The 21,331-nt window shown below is 35.6% G+C and overlaps 1 protein-coding gene across 1 annotated transcript in view; it reads left to right on the forward strand.

Annotated features, from left to right (window-relative positions):
• The window catches only part of PSMD14 (proteasome 26S subunit, non-ATPase 14), a 61,521-nt gene that overhangs the window by 25,679 nt on the left and 14,511 nt on the right, over positions 1–21,331 (forward strand). Inside the window, exons 4-7 of the mRNA XM_034785752.1 lie at positions 5,304–5,375; positions 5,752–5,871; positions 7,097–7,167; positions 8,194–8,344. Coding sequence (XP_034641643.1) covers positions 5,304–5,375; positions 5,752–5,871; positions 7,097–7,167; positions 8,194–8,344 — 414 coding nt within the window. The remainder of the gene's footprint in view (positions 1–5,303; positions 5,376–5,751; positions 5,872–7,096; positions 7,168–8,193; positions 8,345–21,331) is intronic.

A 21,331-nucleotide genomic window follows, 5' to 3' on the forward strand; every position in this document is an offset into this window, starting at 1 on the left:
GTTGGATACATCAGATATTATATTTTATGTAAGAATTCATTGTTGTTGGATATCACCACAAAGAAATATATCGTATATCATGATCTTAGCTCATTGCATCTTTTTGCGACTGTTCCCATTTGGTCAAATGGGGCTTCTTTGTTGAAATCCCTTCTTTGTTGAAATGAGACACATTTTAAAATCCATCTTTTATACAATTATTGTGACAATAGAGCAGTATTGACATAAAATTAAACAATAGAAAATGTCTGAAATATTTCTTTCACAGTTGCTATCTATCTCAAGTCCACTTTTATATACATATTTTAAATAAATGTAAAACAAATAGTACAAGTGACAGGCAGTGCTCGAAAGTGACACTTTAGTTCACATTTAATCAGCAGGTATTTTAATAACATAATAAAATTGGCTAAATTGATACCAGTTCACACTAAGAGAAAGGTGGAGTAATATACCTAAAAGTGTTAACAAATTTGCTAAAAGGCCTGAATAGATAACACTTTGAGGCATTAGTTTTCTTGCTGTTATAATGGCAAATGCCTTATGTAACACTTAATCAACAAGGGCTGGCCAAGTAAAAGTCACAGCTTCTTATACTGGATCATATTTTAAGCATGTGAAAGAAAAATAACCCCTCATTTAGTTTATCCTCACATTCTGTTCATGGATTCTTACTCCTTAGAACACTTATTGAAAACTTAATTTTGCTTCACTTAAATAAGAGACACAACAAATGCTTGTTCATGATGCAAGTTTACCAGTAATCCTGATTTTTTTAAGTGGTAGTTTTTATTACAAATAAATAAATTAAAAAGACTGGTTATGATTATGGATGAGATGATTGGCTAGAGGGCAGGTCAATTCACTGATTCAGTTTAGAGGTAGCAGCATCTATTCCCTTTTTCCCCCCCAGGGATTGATTTTAATGTTGCTGAATGCTTTGTGCTTGCCGTATATATTGGTTGCTAAGGATTTTTTAAAACAGTTTTCCTTTGACTTTTTATAGTTATTGTATTGTCCTTATTTATAAGAGAACAAATGAAGGAATTTCTCAGATTCGTCTCCTGTGATATTATAATCCCCATTCACTCTCCTGTTTTCCCAAGAAATTATCCAGTAGGAATAAGGGAAGGAAATATTTCCTATTTCTCATGTGAAATACAATAAAGAATTTTTAGGGTGTTGGAGGGGACTCTTCTGGCTATCTCTAAACATCAAAAAGGAGCAAAAGCACATTTTTCTTTTGCTGATTATCTGCTTATATAATCAAGGTGTATTGAAGATGTAAATATCTAAAAGTTCAGGTTTCATGCACCATTTAATTTAGTAGTAAGTTTCATCAATACAGTGCCCCTTCACTCAAGCTGGCAGGCAGTTAAATTTACTAAGGGTGACATTTGCATCTGGTATGAAGGGTCATGTAAGGCTCTCAGTCTCTTCTTGGAGCTCACAGAAGGGGTACACAGGCCCCTGGAAGGCTGCAGTGGGAATGGGCCAGAGGAGGGTCCCTTGGAATCTGTACTGTTCACACAGACACCAGATGGAATGGACTTGTGACCACTATTCCAGTGCATAGGCTAGAATGGTAACCACTTGTGAATCATACTCTGGCTTCCGAATTGACTTAATTTTCAACATATGGAAACATTAAGAGAATTCGCAAACCAGCCTTTTAAACCATAAAGGCTATTTTTCAGTAGTCAGTGAACTGAAGAGTTACTTGTTCCAGAGGATTGGTACCTCATTAGTTTATTCCAATTTTTTTTAAAAGTATTCCTTGCAGTTACCATGTCATAAGCCTTTCCCTTATTAATGCAGTAGTTGAGTACGTAGCAATTTTAAAAAACAAAAAACCTCTGTGCAAAAGCAGCATGACTTAAGAATACATTATGCCAGATAAACTGATAGAATTATAAGATTAGTGGATGAAATAAAAGTAGACGTTACATATTTGTGCTTTAATAAAGTATTTGATACTCTTTATCACTAATTCCTGCTCCCCAAATTAATGTGAATCACTTGAATCAAAACACTGTCAATTGGTTAAAGAACCACATGTAGTAAGTAATACATAGCAATTTTTCATGAAGGGTATCATAGGGATCAGTATTAGGTCCAGTGTTATTTAACATCTTTTTAATGATTTAGAAGAGAGTAAACACCATATTAACGAAATTCACAAATGATAATACAATTGGGGGAGCTCTGAACACCAGTGAGGACAAAGAAATAGTGCAAAGGGACCAGCGCTGATTAGAAACATGATTAGAAAGTAACATGAGATTCGTTCTAGGGAAAATGCAAGGTAAAACACCTTTTGCCAAATAAAGTAGAAACACAGATAACTGGAAAATAGCAATAATGCTGAATAACATTTAAGGATGGTGGGAACCTAATTAGACACGAGTTTGCAATGAAATATATTAGCAAAAAGGCCAATACAGATTTGGGCTATTTACAGAGAGGATTCACATTACAGAGCAAGGATGTAAAAATCCCTCACTATTTGGTTCTGGTGAGACTACACTTGGAATCTTGTGCTCATTTCTGGCCAACTCCTTTCCGAAAGGTTAGACTAATTGGAGAAACGATTAGTCTAAAGAACAGGGAAAATGGGAAGAACAGCGAAAATGGATAAGGGGCTGGCAGAATGATTTTTCTTGTTGTGTCCCTAATTCAAGGAAACATCCATACTCAGGGCAACACTTAAGCATATGTTTAAAGTTAAGCACATGCTGAAGTCCTATTGACTTTAAAGTGGGGCTGTCAAGCAATTAAAAATTAATTGTGATTAATTGTGCAATTAAAAATTAATTGTGATCATGCAGTTAATCACACTGTTAATAAAATAACATTTATTTAAATATTTTGGGATGTTTTCTACATTTTCAAATATATTGATTTCAATTACAACACAGAATACAAAGTATACAGTGCTCACTTTATATTTCTTTTTATTACAAATATTTGCACAGTAAGAAACAAAAGAAATAGTATTTTTCAATTCACCTAATACAAGTACTGCAAAGCAATCTCTTTATCATGAAAGTTGAACTTACAAATATAGAATTATGTACAAAAAACTGTTTTATTTTTGAATGCAGGTAATGTAAAACTTTAGAGTCTACAAGTCCACTCAGTCCTACTGCTCGTTCTAGATATTTATTATTCCACAGCCTAATAAATCATACTGCAAAAGACTTATTCAAGCTATATTTTCCCTTTCTCAAATTCATCCCACTAATTCCAACAATACCTACTCCCTCACTTTCTATTGGGGGGTCCCCACAAGGTCCTGTATTAGTCAACTCCTTTTGTCCCTCAGCACCCCTCTCTGTAAGTGAGATCACCTATTCACATAATTTCAACTATAATTTTTAGACTAAAGATTCACTGGGTGACCTTGGGAAAACCCACTGAAAGATGATGGAATGGCCAAAGAGGTAACAAGCAAAAATAGAGGGGAGGGTGGAGTTGTGAAAGATGGAGGACAAAATTTCAAGAATGACACTGTTGACTATGGCCTGTAACAGGCTAGAAGTCGAGGGAGGGTTGAGAGTTTTAGGAAGGAGACTTCTTCTGGTGTATGGCTTCTGATGGCACCGCACAGTGAGTTAGATGTTGGGTAAGTGATGTAGCCATTCTATCACAGCAACATCATCCAGAGACATCCAAGTGCATTCATCCACTGTCAAGATGATAGAGGGCAGTCCATTACTAGAAGGTTGGAAACTAGAGTAAAGAGTCAAAGGTGGCAAATAGGTATATAGAATTGTGGATGCAGGAGTCAAGGAGTATAGGACTACTGCTAGCTGAACAGAAAGATGGGGGAAGTAAAGAGGAGAAAATTTAATTTGTAGTGGAGGAAGTCACCTGGATTTATTATTATTAAAATGTTCCACAGAAAAAATCCTTCATGTTGTATAACTACCTTATACCATGCCCGGGTGGTGGGGGGCGGGTGTGTGTGTGTGTGTGTGTGTGTGTGTGTGTGTGTGTGTGTGAGAGAGAAAGAGAGAGGTGTACATACACAAATGAAAGTAGATACAATAGGTAAATGTTTTTTATACAAACTGAATTTACTAGTAGTTTTAACTCTTGACTTTATCTATAGATTTTATGGCCCATAAGATTGGTCAATAGGTCTCACTTGGATCTGTGTTGGGAGCATGTTGTTCCAATTTTACTGTTTCATTACAAGCGAGAAGTTATTTAATGAAGTTGTCTAAATCTAGTCTTAAACAGCGTTCATCACTGTGGCATTGGAGTGCCTTCCAAAATTATAACATACATTCTCATATAATTCTTTTCCCTTCACTCATCATGGACTGGTCTTTTTTTTTCTCACTGGAATTTTTTCTAGTTATTTCACATTTACGCAGCATTACTAAGAGCAAATGTGCCCTGTTGTCTCCTTTTATGAAGACTATAATACAAACACACTTGACTAATGAAGTACTATGACTTGGGCGGTAAAGGGATAAAATAAGATGTGGTTGTCTAGAGAAGGTCATCTTGACCCTCATTTCCCAAGAACAGCATAGTTTTACCTTCAAATAGCCTGCTCTACTTTTTTCCATTTTAGCAGTAACACAATACCTTCCTCAACCAATCATTCACACCTGGGACAATTGTGCTAATTTTTGAATAACAACTCATAAAGCAAAGAGCAAAGTGTTTTGTTCACAGCTTTTCCACCTAGGGATTGGAGGTCCATTTTATGCTCACTGTACCAATGTATCTGAAAAGTGCTCCCGTTGCCTTTATCTGCAAGTCTTCTTTAACTGAAAACAGATGAAGCAAAGGGAAACTGCTGTTTGTGTTGGTGCCAGTTAATCATGCTAGCCCAGCAGCATTTACATTCACACCACTGTAAGAAACACATAGTTAATTGGTGAATTGGAGATATTTTACAGCTGAGGAAGGTTAGCATTGCTGAAAGATTTAACTCTGACTAATGGAAACTCATCACTGATCCCGTATGTTTTGTAACAGGTTTGCACCCAGCACAATATTTACCAGTTTATTTGATTTGATTTCTGGCTAGATATCTAGATTGATTTTTAAATTTAACTAGATATCATAGGTAACTTCCACTAAGTTGCAAAAAAGGTTAGTGTAAAAAAAAGTGCTGTTATGTTTTTGTTGTAAACACTGCAACCAGTGGATTTACTGTATATAAAAGCACAGTCAGATGCACATTGTTCTTAGTCTTATAATTTTGTGCAAAATAAAATAAAAATAATTGGAAAATGATGCAATAAATGTGGAGTAAATAGTTAATAATTTATTCTGTTTTGTAGGGGCCACCTACAGATGCTCCTGCGGTGGATACGGCAGAACAGGTTTATATCTCTTCCCTTGCACTGCTGAAAGTAAGTATTCTACACTCTTTACTGTATATAGCACTTAAGATACAAAGCATTATTTGTCCAGTTTACATAAAATGAAAAAAGTATATAGACTTGTAGTGTTGACAACTTGGGTTTTGACCAGATTGTTTAAATCTAGTCAGAGAATCTTACTGTAAATGTTCCAGTTATTTTCTTGCCATGAATCTTTATTGCTTGTATTATTCTTAGCCCTATTCCAATGCTTTATATTTTCAGAACACACAACACGCTGTTAACTAATGAGTAAAATAAAAATAAGAACAGTGGCACTTTGGTAGAGGCGGAACTATCCCAAATCAAACCCTGAATCTCTTGTAAATCATACCATAGTATGTCGTAACTTTGGTCTCACTTTTAGATGTTGAAACATGGTCGTGCTGGTGTTCCTATGGAAGTTATGGGTCTGATGCTTGGAGAATTTGTTGATGATTATACCGTCAGAGTGATTGATGTGTTTGCTATGCCACAATCAGGAACCGTGAGTACTTTTCAGTAGGAACTAAAGTAAATGTTTTCTCTCACATTAAATAATTGTACATCATGTTATGATTTTCTTTCCTCTCACCCCAACACACATAAGGTATGAGAAACTACTAATGATATCCATGTCTGGATTATGCCCATATTAAATGTCTAAAGTCTGTTAAGATAATGTTTAAGTTGAACTTGGTTAGGGGTTTAAGCTATGGCTCACACTAAGTCCTTAACTAAGGCCATTATGCTGTCCATAAGTATAGTACCACAGTGTTTAAAGTTTGTAAACTGGTGACTTCAAGACCTTGTATATCCAGTTGCAGTACTGATGGAAGTATTAAGGCCAAGTTGCAAACTCTGGAAAGTAAGAGTTTGATGGAAATGATGCCATGCCCTTAACTTTAGTGGCACGGCTGAAACTGTGAATTTGAATCGCTTCTCTGGGGCAGAATTTGTACTCTAGTGGCATGACTGTTAGATGATATTTCCTTAGTGTGGAAACATGATTGGTTTTACTTGAGCTTAAGAAATTGAATTTTATTAAAAGAGGGCAATGAACTGGGAGCTGGAATTGGAATTTATAGTGGCGCTGTGTGTAGCTCAAATGAAATATTGGTCTTAATTAAAGAGGCAGTTTCCTTAATTACCATCAAGATTACATATAATTGAAATATTAGAGAATTCTTTCTCAGTTTATTTTATGCATTTGCTAGCATGTTGTACATAGTGAGTTCACTGCCTTTGTTGATGGTGTATGCCCTTTGCCAGGCTCTGCAAGAGGGTATATACCCTTAACAGTGGCAACAGAGCTGAAACTGGGCTGGCAGTAAGCAGCAGGAAGGAGTGTGCACAAACAAGAAATGGAGAGGAGGACGGGTGAATGGTTTTGTTTTTTTTTTTTTTTTGGTTTTTGCATGGTTGGTGGTGGTGCTCACCCAAAACACCCTTCTAAACAGAAAACTTAGCATTTTTTCAAGGAACTATAGGAATAGATTTGTTCTTATATTTAAATAATGCTCTATTAGAATTCTGATTTGTTTAAAAATTAGACAATTTCCAAAAAAATTAAAGTAGACAAACTTGAATAAAACTGTAAAGAGTAATGTCTCTTTATTAGTGAAGCTATTAGATCATTTTATGTCAGAGCAAGAAGAATGTTTGCATGCATGTTTATCTTTTAAATTACTTTATATGTAAATACACTAATGCTGTGTCTCTTCCAAAATCAGGGTGTCAGTGTAGAAGCAGTTGATCCTGTATTTCAAGCCAAAATGTTGGATATGCTAAAGCAGACAGGAAGGTAACTGTTTCAAAGCAACATCGAAAAGTTTAAGTGGTGTACTGCGTGGGTTTTGGCTGCACATTCCATATACTACCTGCAAGACCTGTGATCTGTGGGGTGTTCATTAATGTTAATCAGTAATAATTGACCCAGTATTATGATGACTATCACATGTTATGCAACCCACTTCTCCTCATGGTTTACAAGAGATAGACTTCACATCCAGATGAGTATCCTAAATTTCCGTCTATTATTATCATAATAGTAAGCTTTGGTTTGAATGCCCCTCTAGTTAGTATATGGAGTTGCTAGAAAATAACTCAATTTAAAGGAACTAATGTTTGTACTTTATAAAATAGGAAAGCATTATCACTATGGGTATTTTAGCTTTATTTACAGGCCTAGGGTTATATTTAGTGTATATATAAAAGAAAGGGAAAAACATTTTGATAAAAAGCATCTTCATGTTTAAACAAATTTTTATTTCACTCTGTACCTCTCAACAGTTGTCATCTGCTTGCTCAAATTCTTTTACTGTGGAAAAAACTTCAAAATTAATGTTAGCAAAAGGCTCAGCAGCTGAGCAGAACAGTGCAAATTGCTTTTTGACTGAGTTCCTAGTTCTACTGCTGGTTTAATTGATATTTAATCCTTTCCCGCCGTTTGTTCCCATCGTCCATGTCTGAAATGGACTTTCTGCCGTGAAAATTCAACTCTTGACTCCAAGGAGTTAAAGAATAGATATTTACTTGAGCTGAAAGGGTAAAAACTGGTTCAGGGAAGGTGTGGTAACAGGGTGAAAAACTGAAAGCTTGATCTACCACTGCTAATGTGCATCCCTTAATGATAACACTCCTTTGTCGCACTTATTCATTTCCATGTTTTCACCATACTATGGTGAGTAATTTAAATGTTTCTAATGGTGCTTTTTTCACACCTGTGTGTCTCTTTTCTCATCCTAATTGATACCCTGTTACTTCAATGTTTTGTTTCATATCATACGTTTTTATTGCTAGGAATTTCTAAATGCCCTCTTCGTTTCAGGCCTGAGATGGTTGTTGGTTGGTATCATAGTCATCCTGGCTTTGGCTGTTGGCTGTCTGGTGTGGATATCAATACTCAGCAGAGCTTTGAAGCTCTATCGGAAAGAGCTGTAGCTGTAGTGGTGGATCCTATCCAGAGCGTAAAAGGAAAGGTACAGTAGGGGGGTTTTTATGATTTTTTTTTTAATCTACTTAACTAAGATTTGAAATAAAAACACTATAAAATTCATATTAGTTCTTGTTCATACTAGTTCATTCTGTCTGGTTATAAATGAATCAAAAAAACTCTACTGAAAGTGTACCATTTTCATTTGTTCCAACACTTGCATCAAAAGTCCCTGAGCAAGCCTGTAGCCTTAAGCCATATTGTATATTTGGAATAATCAGTTCTAACCTAGTCATCTGTTTGTTATTCAAGAACCGTTCAACACTTCTACCATTTGAGCCTTTTTTTGAATAAACAGATAATCCAGGTCTATAGTGTTTTAAAATTTGAGATATTAAATTTTGGACAGATAGTTAAAGCTTACTAATTGCAAATTGGGATGGGTTCAGCCCCTAACATGAGCAGAAATAGTGCTTTATTTTATAAGCATTGTACATGACAGTTTCTGGTGGTATCTGCATTCCAACTGTTTTAGACAATAAAAACTTCCCTAAAGACTTGGTCTCAGCCATTTAGATTTTTGAGTAAAGATGCAGATGAATGATTAAGTATGTTAAATGAGTATGAAAAGATTAACTTGCAAAGCACATTGGGTTATAGTTGTCCTTTGTTGAAATCTCTTTTGTTCTTGTTTAGTTCTTTTTTTATTTCTTTCTAGCCCCATATGCCATTTTCCTATTTCCTGCCTCATGACAGCAGGGAGCAGCTCTATTATCACCTTCACAGAGCTGTCTGCAAATGTGAGAGGCAATTCGATTTTGCTCAACCACAGGGAGAGTGGATTAGAAAAACTACAGAACGTACAGAAATTGGCTAGGTGGTTACTGCTTTAAAATACTGCTGAGGTGTTTTGTTTGAGCATGCACTTCCATTGTACTGTAGACCAATTATTTAAAATAAATTCTAATATAGAGGTATGACATTAGTATAATTTTATAAATAGTTTGAAAATATTTGTTTTCTGTATACAGTAGTTATATAGCAAGATTATATTAAAGCTACCAACCAGCTCATCTAAATATTACCATTACCTCAGAGTGCTCATCTGTTATAAAATTATATGTGAACTCTTTGACATCACATCATTATGACAGGGCAAAATTGGGGTCCATTCTAAATTTGGAGTCTATTTTTAGTTTTTTCAAAGCAAAAAGCTTGCCTATATAAGTATTCATCAAACCATAATATAAGTGATTGATTTAAAAACAAATAAGCTTCTGGTGCTCTAGAAAATACTAAAAAGGAATTAAATTGGCCGAATGTCTTAAGTTCCTGATTACATAACTGATGTGTGGAAGGGAAAAGTAAAATATGTACTAGATTTTCCTTAGTCATCAGTATGTATTTTCCCTTTGTTTCTTCCTGTGTTGTAAAAATCAGGACAGGTTGCTTTATATTGTATCAAAGTCAAATAACGTGTATTCTATTGCTGCATTTTTAAATTAGATCAGAGTTCATATTAAATTAATTGCTAAAAATCTTATCTTCACAGTAAATAACACTTCTGTTCTACAGCACTTATTAAGACCAAGTGTATTTTCTACTCTTTGCTGTAACTGTGAATGTCAACTAGACTTTGACTTTTTCTGCTGTCTTTTTATATTTCCTAATCTTGAATATGAGTAAGTGCAAGTATAGTCTGGTATTTTTGTAAATATAAAAATAGTTCACAACTTTTCTTATGACGTTGTCCAACTATGCCAGAAGGAGGATAGGAGACACTGGATGTGGTTTATTATGCAACTTTATTCCTAAATGTCAAGGAGTATTTGGCAGGTAAAAGGGTACAGGGCAGGTAATTCCATAATAATTCACGTATACCTTGGTGGGCAAGCTGCTGGCAGCGCTCTCCCTTTACCCATTCTGGTTGCCAGACAACCAGCTACTGGGACTTTACTCCCTCTTTGAATAAGGATGGATAGGGTTGGCTCCCTGCCATACAAGTCATAGGTGCATGAACCCTCCACCCCCAAATTCCTCTCCTTTGTAGAATAACTCCTTTAAATCCTTTACCAATCCATTTTATCTGATCACTGCATTCTTTCCCTATGGAGTACCTGCACTGGACACCTGCCCCACACTTACATAATGAGTTGCGATATCATAGCCTAACCCCTGTTTCATGTTCACACCAGCTAAACTGCCAATCTGTTGCTGAGGGAAAAATTCCTCCCCAGATCTCTGAGAAAGGAGTGTGACTAGTGTAATGCCCACAGTGGATCATGACAAACCTGCTATTTAACTACTTCCCTGGGTGGGAGTGTGGGTGCTACTATGCCTGCTCCAGGTAAAAGAGGGCTTTTCCTGCACTGGTGTGGACCTAATAGTCTCTGCACTCTTCTGGTCCCCTGGGTGGGGCATGGGTCAGTGTCCCCATGCTTGCCTGGTCTGAAGCTACTGCAGGGGTATTTAGCCTCTGAAGGGAAGACGCCTTTTCCTACAAGCCAGATAATGATCCCCACTGCTCAACGTCCAGTGAGGTCATTGTTACCAACTCTTGTGATTTATATTGCAAGTCAGGCAGTATTGTTTATCTTAAAGCTCCATCTCCTGAAGTCAAATGATTAAAAGTCTCAGCCTTCATTTTTTTTTTTTTAAGAATAAGTTTCTATCCCTCATGGTTGTGGCAAAAAGCTTGAAAACATGACCAGTGTGTGCTTTAAAGGAGCAAACCCAGAAGAGAAATAAAAATTAATTATTATTTTAAACCAGTCACATAATTTTGGGGGGGACCTATCATGATTTTTTAAACAGCGTTGGCAGTGCTGCTTATATTAAAAAGATATTCAGCCTATAGAAATCAACTGTACCCGCCATTTTGCCGGCAATACTGTGTTCACAGATCATACCTCCTCATACCCTTGACCAACACAGCTACCCAGCAGAAGTTTTTAATGTAGACATGGCTTAAATTGCAATTTAACTTTTAGGGTATGCTTTGACTAGGATTCAAGGTGCTGTTTGAAAACACAGAATAATAGAAATGTAGGGCTTGGACCCTCAGGCTAGGTCTACACTACCCGCCTGATTCAGCGGGTAGAGATCGATTCCAGAAGCGCTCTCCCGTTGACTGCGGAACTCCTGCTCGCCGAGAGGAGGAAGTGCTGTCGACAGGGGAGCTTGCCTGCGACGCGTGGACCCGCAGTAAGTAAACTTAGTTCGATCTAGGAAACGTCGACTTCAGCTACGCTATTCTCATAGCTGAAGTTGCGTTTCCTACATCGATCCCCCGCCCCAGTTTGGACCAAGCCTCAGAGGTCATCTAATCAATCTCCCCGCGCTGAGGCAGGATTAAGTATATCCAGACCATCCCAGACATGTGTTTGTCTAACCAGTTCTTAAAAACCTCCCATGACAGGGATTCTGCAACCTCCTTAGGCAACATGCTCCAGTGCTTTAAATATCCTTGTAGTTAGACCGTTTTCCCCTAATATTTAACCTAATCTCCTTTGCTGTAAACTAAGAAGATTACTTCTTGTTCTACCTTTGGACATGGAAAACAATTGATCACTGTTTTCTTTACAACAACATTTTATGTATTTGAAGCCTCAGCCTTCTCTTCCTTGGATTAAACGTGCCCAATTCTTACAATTTTTCCTCATAGGTCACATTTTTTTAAACCTCTTATCATTTTTGTTGCTATCCTCTTGATTTTCTTCAACTTATTCATATCTTCCATAAAGTGTGGTGGGTTTTTTATTACTTTAAATCTATATTCTTAAATGTTTATCACAACTTTTCTCCATAACTGTGTACCAGCAATTGTAATGTATTGTCTAATGGTATCCTGTCTATAAAACAATAATTCCCTGCAAGTTTATAATAACACGAAGCGCAAGAGTGAAGCTTGAGTTAGCTGGTTAAAGTTGGCTGGTTACTGTTACCAGAGTTCAGAAAGTATTACATTCGTTTCTGGAGTTGAATTCATTTTAGTCCACAGAGGCACCAGAATAGGATGTGGGAGAAGTGACCTCACGTGGGTTTATTCCTAATTGTTGCCACTGATTTGCTTGTGTGACTGTATATCTGTCACTTAACCACTCTTTGCCCCAGTTTTCCAATGGGGCTAACAATGATTAACCATCTTTGTAGAGCATTCTGTAATACATGGATTAAAAGCTCTGTTATAATTGCTAAATATTGACATTTTTATTTCAATTTCTAACATTTTTAAGTCTTTCTAGAGCTCACTATGTCTTTGCCAAAAATTGTCATTTTTTAAAAAAAACTACAAAATCAGCAGCTGTTCCTCATCCCTAAACCAAAAAATAACAATACATCCAACATAATCAATTCCTCTCCTTTTCCCCTCCCCTCCCCCCCCAAACATTAGTCTTTATCAGGTCCCTCCTTTCCCCAAAGTCTGGTAAATAGACAGTCCTTGCAGTATATTTTTAAATTGCAACCTAAAAGTCATGGCACCACTGAAAACAGTTCTGGTGAAGTTCTTTTCCAAAGGCACTTTACTGGTTTTTCGTGATTGATACTTTAAGACATTATTCCAGGATATTTTACCAAGAATTTCAGTTATTAGGTGTATATTTGATGTGAGAAATCTGTTTCTCGCATCAAAATAGTGTTTTTTGTACTCTTCATATATTAAATAGGCGTACATATAAAAATCTCTTTGAAAACAGTGGTTTAAATGTCCAGTGGATTGTAGTAGTCCTTTTAGTAACGACACTGTCAAAGTGACTTAGAGAAAATATCTGTAATTTGTAACAGAAGAGCAATCTGCATTTTCAGAAGGGATCAACTTTTCTTTGAGAGGAAACTTCTTTTGTAAATAAACTGCATGTATCATACAAAACTATTAGGCATCTTGTCAGGTAAAGCAATTATTATAAAGTATCTCGTGCTTGAACCAAGTTCTGTCATTTACCTGAGATAATTCATGAGAGCTAGAAAGATACTGAAATTTTGTTGTTATTGCTCATTAAAGGGAGCCAGGGGAAAAAAATCTGGTTTTTGTATTGATACAAAAATATAACGTTTTAGACGCCTCAGAAGTTGTGCCCAGGATGTTGGGTAGCTTGCCATTTTCGAAAAGCTCTTCATCCAGCCACTTGGTTTCTAATGGGAATTCTAAATTGCATAGTCCTTTCATGTTTTTTGGATTCTTTTCCTAGAAAAGGGATAATCTATATGAATTAGCTATGAAACAGGCCAGATGCATATTCTTTTCAAAGTAGAGTTAAGAGATGCACTATTTATTTTATAGTAGCACCTAGAAGTTTCAACTAGGGCCCCATTGTGCTAGGTTCTGAATAAAGGCATGGTCCTTGCCCTGAATAGCCTTCAATCTCACTAGAGAAAGGTTGAGAGAAAGAAAACATTCTCATTTTCCAGATGAGAAACTGAGGCACAGAATGTAAGTGACTCGCCAATGGAGGTCTGTGGCAGAGATGGAAATTGAACCTGGATTTCCTGAGTCTTAATGCAGAGCATTAACCACAAAATCATCATAAGCAAAATATTTCCCTCTGTCATTGGTTTGCTTATTCAGGTTTCAGTTTAGAATGATAAAGCATACTGTAGCTATCATAAGAAAACATTGGATTATTAAACTGTCCCCCTTAGAGTTTTGTTGGCTTGCTTTATCCTGCATAAATGAGATTTAATCTCTTCAAGAATGGTCATGGTTAATTTGAACTAAATGAAATAAAACGCTACACAGAAACTAATGCTATGCCATCTCTTTAACCACAACTTCATCTGCTTGTGTGCCAAATGACCTCCCTTTCTTAATGGCGATTTCTCCTAAAAACCAAATTTCTTGCATCAAGTCCTAGAACTCTGATTCTGCTTAAGATATATGCACCATTTCTAGATCTTGATTTGAATCTGTCTGTTATGTATCTGGGCTATATTATTTTGCCTGTTTCTGACTTAAATGTTAAGATCCTTGGATCCACAGGGCTGTCTTCCTTTGCTTAGTTCTCGGTACTGAACAGTGCACATTAAATAGCATAACTTTTTATTTTGCTATTTTCAAACTTCATATATTAAGACTAGACTTCCTTAACACATACTTTCCCAAACAAGAAGAAAGAAAGCTGGACTGCTCTCCAAGACAATCCTTTATGTTGGAAATCCACAGCTCAGTGTCTAAATTTTCCATAGCCATATAGTCTTACTGACTTGGGAAGATTATCCAGTGATCTAATGGAGTCAAATGAAGGCCAGTCAAATAATCATCAATTATGCCTTACATAAAATAAGGGCACTGAAGACTGTTCCAGCTTGGTATCCTTGAGTTACCTTTGCATTGCTTATTGGGTGATCTTTACTATTTTAAATCCTGTAGTAAATAATCACAAGAATGAACAGAGCACAAGATTTTGGCTGCTTTGTAACTGATTTTTAGTTCCATAAATGGCCAGATTATGAGAACTTGAAACTGAAGTCATTCATTTACTCCTGGTACCAGCTTCCCCAACAGTGTCACACCAATGTATTTCAACTCTGATCTAGAGTGACGTCCCTAGAGGTCAGAGTAGTTCATTCTGCATGCTTGATCAATCATTGACCAAGTCCAGTGAAATTGTCAGCAAGAATGCCAGTTGTGATAGTGTTTTGTGATGTGGACATCCGTCCACTATGAGCTAGAATGGGATCACCAGTTTATTTTATAGATATCCAAATAACCAACAAAGATCTGTCAAATGGTAGCAACTCAGTCGCTATTGAGTGAAAGGTGGATTCATTACAGTGATCTACAGGTGAAAGGCTGAGGCATCCTAATCTGAACTAAGCAAAATTTCAGCCTTGAACTTTGACTTGCAGAACAGAGAAATGGGAATTTGTCTTGGTTTTGATTTGTAAGAAAAGCAGGAAGCTGATAACTGTTGAATTATTAGAGAACTACATTTTTTTTTTTTTTTTTTGAATCATCACATTTTTGTAGTAGGAGATCCTGCATATTTAATTATGATATAGGTATCTGTTAATATTTGTACTTCCATTCAGAATAAAATTTTCAAAATATTAGACAAAGTACAAATTATATTATTGTTCCAACTTCATCACTATTTGTCCTTCCTATTTCATTGTAAAGCCAGCAAAAATGTTATAACTATACATTCTCAACATTTTTGTTCATGTTAGTGCATCATGTACTCTGTACAAATAATGTAGTTTCTAAACAGAATATTACAAATCCGAAAACTTGCATTTACAGACCTCATTGTTAAAGTGAGTGTCAGTGTTCTGATTATTTTTTTGGATATGCTGTGCTCTAAATCAGGTGATAAATGCTTGCTTAGTAAACTGTTTTTATAGGTTATTTCAGTTCATTCTCTTTCCTAAAACAACAAAGTTCCAAGTATACTTTTCATTGAAAAGTATTAAATGTTTAAGTACCTTTTACCATGGTGGATGTAGAATAGTCCATTTATCTTCATTAAGGCATATAGCTTTAAAACTTGTGGTTTTGCTACTTGTGAGTTATGGATGCATGCCCTCACTTGTCAAGATAAATGTATTATACTGAAGTTGTCTCCCCTCCCAATATGGATATTCAAGTTGTGCAGCAGATTTGACCACAGTAAGCAATTCTCCAAGGATAAAGAAAGAAAATGCACATACTCCTAGGAATCTCTTTTCCAGAGATAAAATTGACATTTTATAAATAATTTCCATGTTGCAAACTTCAAACTCACAATCACAGCAATTCAGCGATATGAATTTGGCATGAGTCAGTTTCAGTTCCTAGTGCTTTTCATTGGAAATGGCATAAAAAGTAAGATTTCTCTGAATTTTTTATGCTGTGGGCTTACAAGGGACAGAAGATGTTCTTCACTTGTGGTTGTCTAACAGTGCATGGCAGCATAAATAACGAAATGGTCATAAACCTTAGCTGCACTTCTAAGGTCACATGTTCCATTTAATTTTTAAAGAATCTAGAAACAAACTAAGCAGTTGATAACAGGTCAGTTGCAGGTGATAAAAGATATTTTAGATGGGACATTACTTCTTTTTCCACACCTGGCATAGCCACATTACATCTTTTGCAGAGTTTTTTCTTATGCACTGGTAGGTTTGTCCACAAACAATAACAAGATTCTTGAATTTCAGGGTAACAATGCATTTTTAAAGACAACTTTCATATTGAATAGATTTTTTTTGTTTGGTTGGGTTTTTTTTGCTGCACAAAGATTGATGTCAGGAAAGTTTGTTTGAATAACGAGGATGATTTATCTGTGTCTGCAGTTTGTCACTGTGTGTAGAACGGCATGCCAAATACAGGTATGCTTTTGTAAAATGAGCTTCTAGATTTGCTGTTGCAAAAACTTGTAGAATTAAAATGTCATTTTAAAAATATTTTATATAGAACTTTTGACTAAAAATTCCACCCCAAAAACCAGCCCCCCAAAGCAGTGCTTAAATGGGCCCCACCGTGTAAACTAGATTAATTGTCATTCCCAATACAAAATGTCTGTTCCTTTAAAAAATGTTCAGTTATGTGACTATGGTTCTTTAATTTACAGAGACAGAATTGACTAAAGTCCTTGTATTAAACATCAAACATCTTAATCAATCTAGTTTTTAAAGTTTCTTTTCAAATAAGTATACAGAAGTAAAGTTAAAAAAAAAAAGATTTTTTTAAACAAACACAATCAAAAATTTGCTCTCTGTAATTCATTGGCCAGGCACAAGATATAAAAGCATGAAAAAAGTGAATAACATATTGGATCATATTAAGCATAGCTACATACAAACAGCCAAAAAATTACAGATGACATTGAGTTTGGAGATGATTTGAATGTTGACTATGCAAAATGTATTACTCAAACTATTGTGGGTCATTGACCCAGCGACATGCTTGCAAAAAGTATGCCATCTTTATTGTTTTTCAGATTATTATGGTTCTTGTAGCTAAGACAGATGTACAAAAAGATACAGTTTTTATTTTGTATTGGCAGCTTCCAAATATTTAGTATCTATTTCCAAGAGTTGCAATTAGTAAAGCATCCATGGTACTGAAATCCACACATCCCACAAGCTAATTATATTTGCAAGGTCAGATTGAATACATATTTTCAGAAAAATAAAGGGTTATATAAATGTGTCTTCTACTTGGCTGTTATATCACAGTTTGTTGATCTGGAGTATAATGTGTACAATTCACAAATTTGTCTGATAACAGAAAGTGGTGTGTGATTGTGTTTATTTTACTAACCAGTATATTCACAGCAATCACTTCCAAATATCTCTCCAGTAAAGATGTGTTAATTACAAAACAGACAAGGTCTTCTATTATATTAAAGCTACTAACAAGAAGACAGCAGGAATCACACATGTAAATAGCATCATCAACCCCTATTTTAGTCCTCTGTTTTGATCTGTGAGTTGTGCATAGACCAAAGGTGCTATTAAAGACTCAGTGTATGAAATAGGCAGCATTATATGAACAAAATTTATTCAACAAGAAAACAGACCTTTAACATGAATTTAACAAGCCTGAGAAATTATAAACTATCATATGCCGCAGATTCATGCAGTGATAATAAACAAAAAAGGAAAGTAAGAGGTTTTCTTAAACTAGCCAAACTGCTAATGGTTTTGTTATAAGCTGTCTACTGTTGAAGTGACCTCTGAAAAGTCTTGAGACACTTTGTACCAGAAGAAATTAAATGGTCAGGATGGTGAAAGAGTTGCAGTGTGAAAAAAGCATATTTATAACTGCTACCATCATAATCTGGAAAACATCCTACTACCATAGGCTTGAGTTAGGCTTTCAGAGAGGTAGTCTAAAAGCCTCATGTAAATCTGTTACTGTTTTTGTTAATACAGTGCATGCTGTCGTGAGGTAATAAGTACAATGAAAACTATAAATTTGGAACTATTGTAAATCCCTTAAATTCTTAAAGTAACTCTGAAAAATGGGTTTTTCCTCTGCTTTAATTAATCCTGGAAGGTTCTCTATTCAGATTACTGTCTCTCTAAAGTTCCATTGTTAAATATGAGGTGACCATGTTGCTGTCATTTGATTGCATCATGCTGTACTTCAAAATAAACACAGAAAAAAGACTTTAGTTTGTGCACACCTCCAGGTGCTCACCAGGGCTTTTTCCTTGAATCTTACTGTGGCATAATTAACACCTAGTTCACCCATTGCTCATTAGTGCACTGGACATTAATGAGTCTATTTATTTTGATATGATGCTCTAAAGGGGGAACCGATTTGTTCTCACTGTGCAAAAAGCAATTAGAAGATTTCACAGAAATGTAAATGTAGGGTATATTGCTGTATTTATGCTTTTATTGCGTACTAGATCTAAATTTAGATTGCAGGTTGTTGAGCATGTTGGTTTCCTTAAGACAGTTGCTATAGTGATGGCAATGAATTCCTTTAATCTTGGTGTAGCTAAAGTATTTAGTTTTTATTGGTTGTCATAATGCTACCAACAAGAAAAATGTCATTCAATTCATACTTTCTGTATTGGGTCTAGATTAGATACCCTTGGTTTTTTGAACATGTAAGAATTATGACTTTAGGATTTCACACTGGAGTTTGAACAAGTAGGATGCTAACAGTTTAGCAAATATTTGTTTCCTTTCTCCAGAGTTGTGCATAGAGAGCCTGTAACCCTTATTAATGTGAGTAGTGCCATTGAAGCGATGGAAATTACTTGCATGAGTAAGGACTGCAAACTTGAACCCATATTGAGTATAGTTCTTAAATATTTCAGCAGCTAGTTGTCCAATATAGTTTGCTATGAAAGTTATCCAAATGTGACATTGTGAACAGTAGTTTAAAATATTTGATTTACTATCAAAACAGTGTTGCAATGCCTAATATGTTAGGAGTTTTTAGTTTTCCTTTCAAAAACTTACCTTGAAAAGGAAACATGGAATCCAAATATTGGAGCAAATGATTAGTCAAAAATGCCATTGCATTTTTGGATAAGTTCCATGATTTCTAGTGGAGCAGTCATTTAAACTGCAGTCTAGGAGTGTAGCCATTAGGAAGTTAAATTACGATGAAGCACTAAGTTGTGGTATTCTGCCAAGTTAATGTATCTTGCTCCTCAGAGTAAATTTTTATTTGCTTGATTTTCCTATTTAGAAGTCTCTGGAGGACTACAGTATGGTTTCTCTCCCCCTTCCCTCCCCTCCCCCTTCGCTTTACTTTGTTTGTACTCCTTACTTACTATAGTTGGGCATTTGCAGATGTTTCTAAATTAGAACATCTGGTTAAAATGGAATTTCAGGAGTTGGAAAACTGATAAGATGTACTTTTATATATACAAACACGAGTCTTAACTGTCTGAGTTAAAGTAAAATCTGCTGTGAACATTAAAAAGATAATTGATCTTTTTTGTATTACAAGGACGAAACAGTAGATACTTTGAACTCTTTTAGAGCATGGTTGATGTCTTACAGGTGAATGAAGTTTAATGGTTTACAAAATCATTAAAAGAATTAAACTTTTCTTTAGCAAGATTAAAATTCCATGTGCTAAAATAATTTTGTGTGTGTTAAACTGGTTTATCTATTTAATTAAGAGAAGGAAGGTAGGTGTGTGTGTCACAGGGAAGGAGAGAATGTTAGGGGGTTTTGTCTTTAACAAAAATTTATAAGGTATCTGTCACCATGCTATCTGGCATAAATTGGGTCACTGAAATTCTAATAGGTGCAGAACCATGACATATTTGCTGAAGGCAACTTTGGCCAAACCCTTCTGCATCTTGTCTCTTAATCAGCTGAGAGTCCAGGATTGTACAAGTGACTAATTTACAACTGCTTAATGGATAGACCATGTGGGAAATTTAATTTTAAAAAAAGTTTATAACTTCCAATCTACTTATAACTGCTTATTTACTGAACATCATTGCTGTACTTGATGCTGTACGCATTTAGCAGTAGACATGGACTCATCCTAAATTGGATATGGACCATGTAGTCAACACACATGCACAAGTGAAAAAATATGGTCCTTCTGATGGTACAAATATCTTCCACTACTTTGTATACCATTATCTGTCTCATATCAACCATGGCAATGTTTTGCTTGATGTGACTTAAGCAGCTTCTTTGACATGTACAGTATGTGAAATAGCTATTAGGCTGCCTTCAGTTTAAAATACTGTAAATTAGATTTTTAAATTTCCATATTAATCTCTGCCAGTGCATTACTGTTAGCTCTCTGTGTCCTTTAACATGCTATTATAATTGCATTACACTCCCACTTAAGTAGGTTTATGGGTAGTACCATAAATTGTTTAACTTGAAGGGAAGTCCTGAATTGGTGAGAAGCACTTAAAATAATTTTTAAAATATGGAAAATTCTTCTGTTCTTGCTTACCTAGAATAAACTATTATAAAACAATGGGATATTTAGCTTCTCAGTATATTAGACCTTGGTGTCTCGGTGCCATGTAGTATTGTGTGAAATACAGATTACAATACAACTGTAGTGGAAATGTCTCAGGCATTTTAATATAAGCTCTTAAAACCTATGAAGCATAAATCCAGTTTAAGAACATGACAAAATTAGAATATTTAAAAATAAGGCCTCAACACTTCAATCAAAACCATGTGAGCAGATGCCTACATCCATGTGGCACCCCATTGACTTCAGTGGAGTTCCGCATAGGTGCGAGGTGCTATGTGCACAGGTGTGGTTATAGGATTAGGGGCTAAATAAATCAAAATCTTAGCTTGTAGTTATGAATCTCTAATGATGGTTGGTGGTGACAAGGACAGTTTTTGAACTGCAGTGTTCTAAGCTATATCTCACCTAGCAGCAGGTTAGGTGATTATTTTATTGTCTGAAGCCACTAAATATTTCTTTGCAGAGGTTTCTTGAACAATTTCAGCAAAGCATAGAAATAGGCTAGATGGAAGCTCTACTTTTTTTTTTTCATTTGTAATGAAATAACTGGATATACTACCTTCCATGTTCCTTAAATCATAAATGACCTTGGTCGTCTTTTACTCTATTTCTTACTCCTGAGCATGACACTGA

This window comes from Trachemys scripta, chromosome 11 (assembly GCF_013100865.1).
Source record: "Trachemys scripta elegans isolate TJP31775 chromosome 11, CAS_Tse_1.0, whole genome shotgun sequence".
Classification (NCBI taxonomy): Eukaryota; Metazoa; Chordata; order Testudines; family Emydidae; genus Trachemys; species Trachemys scripta.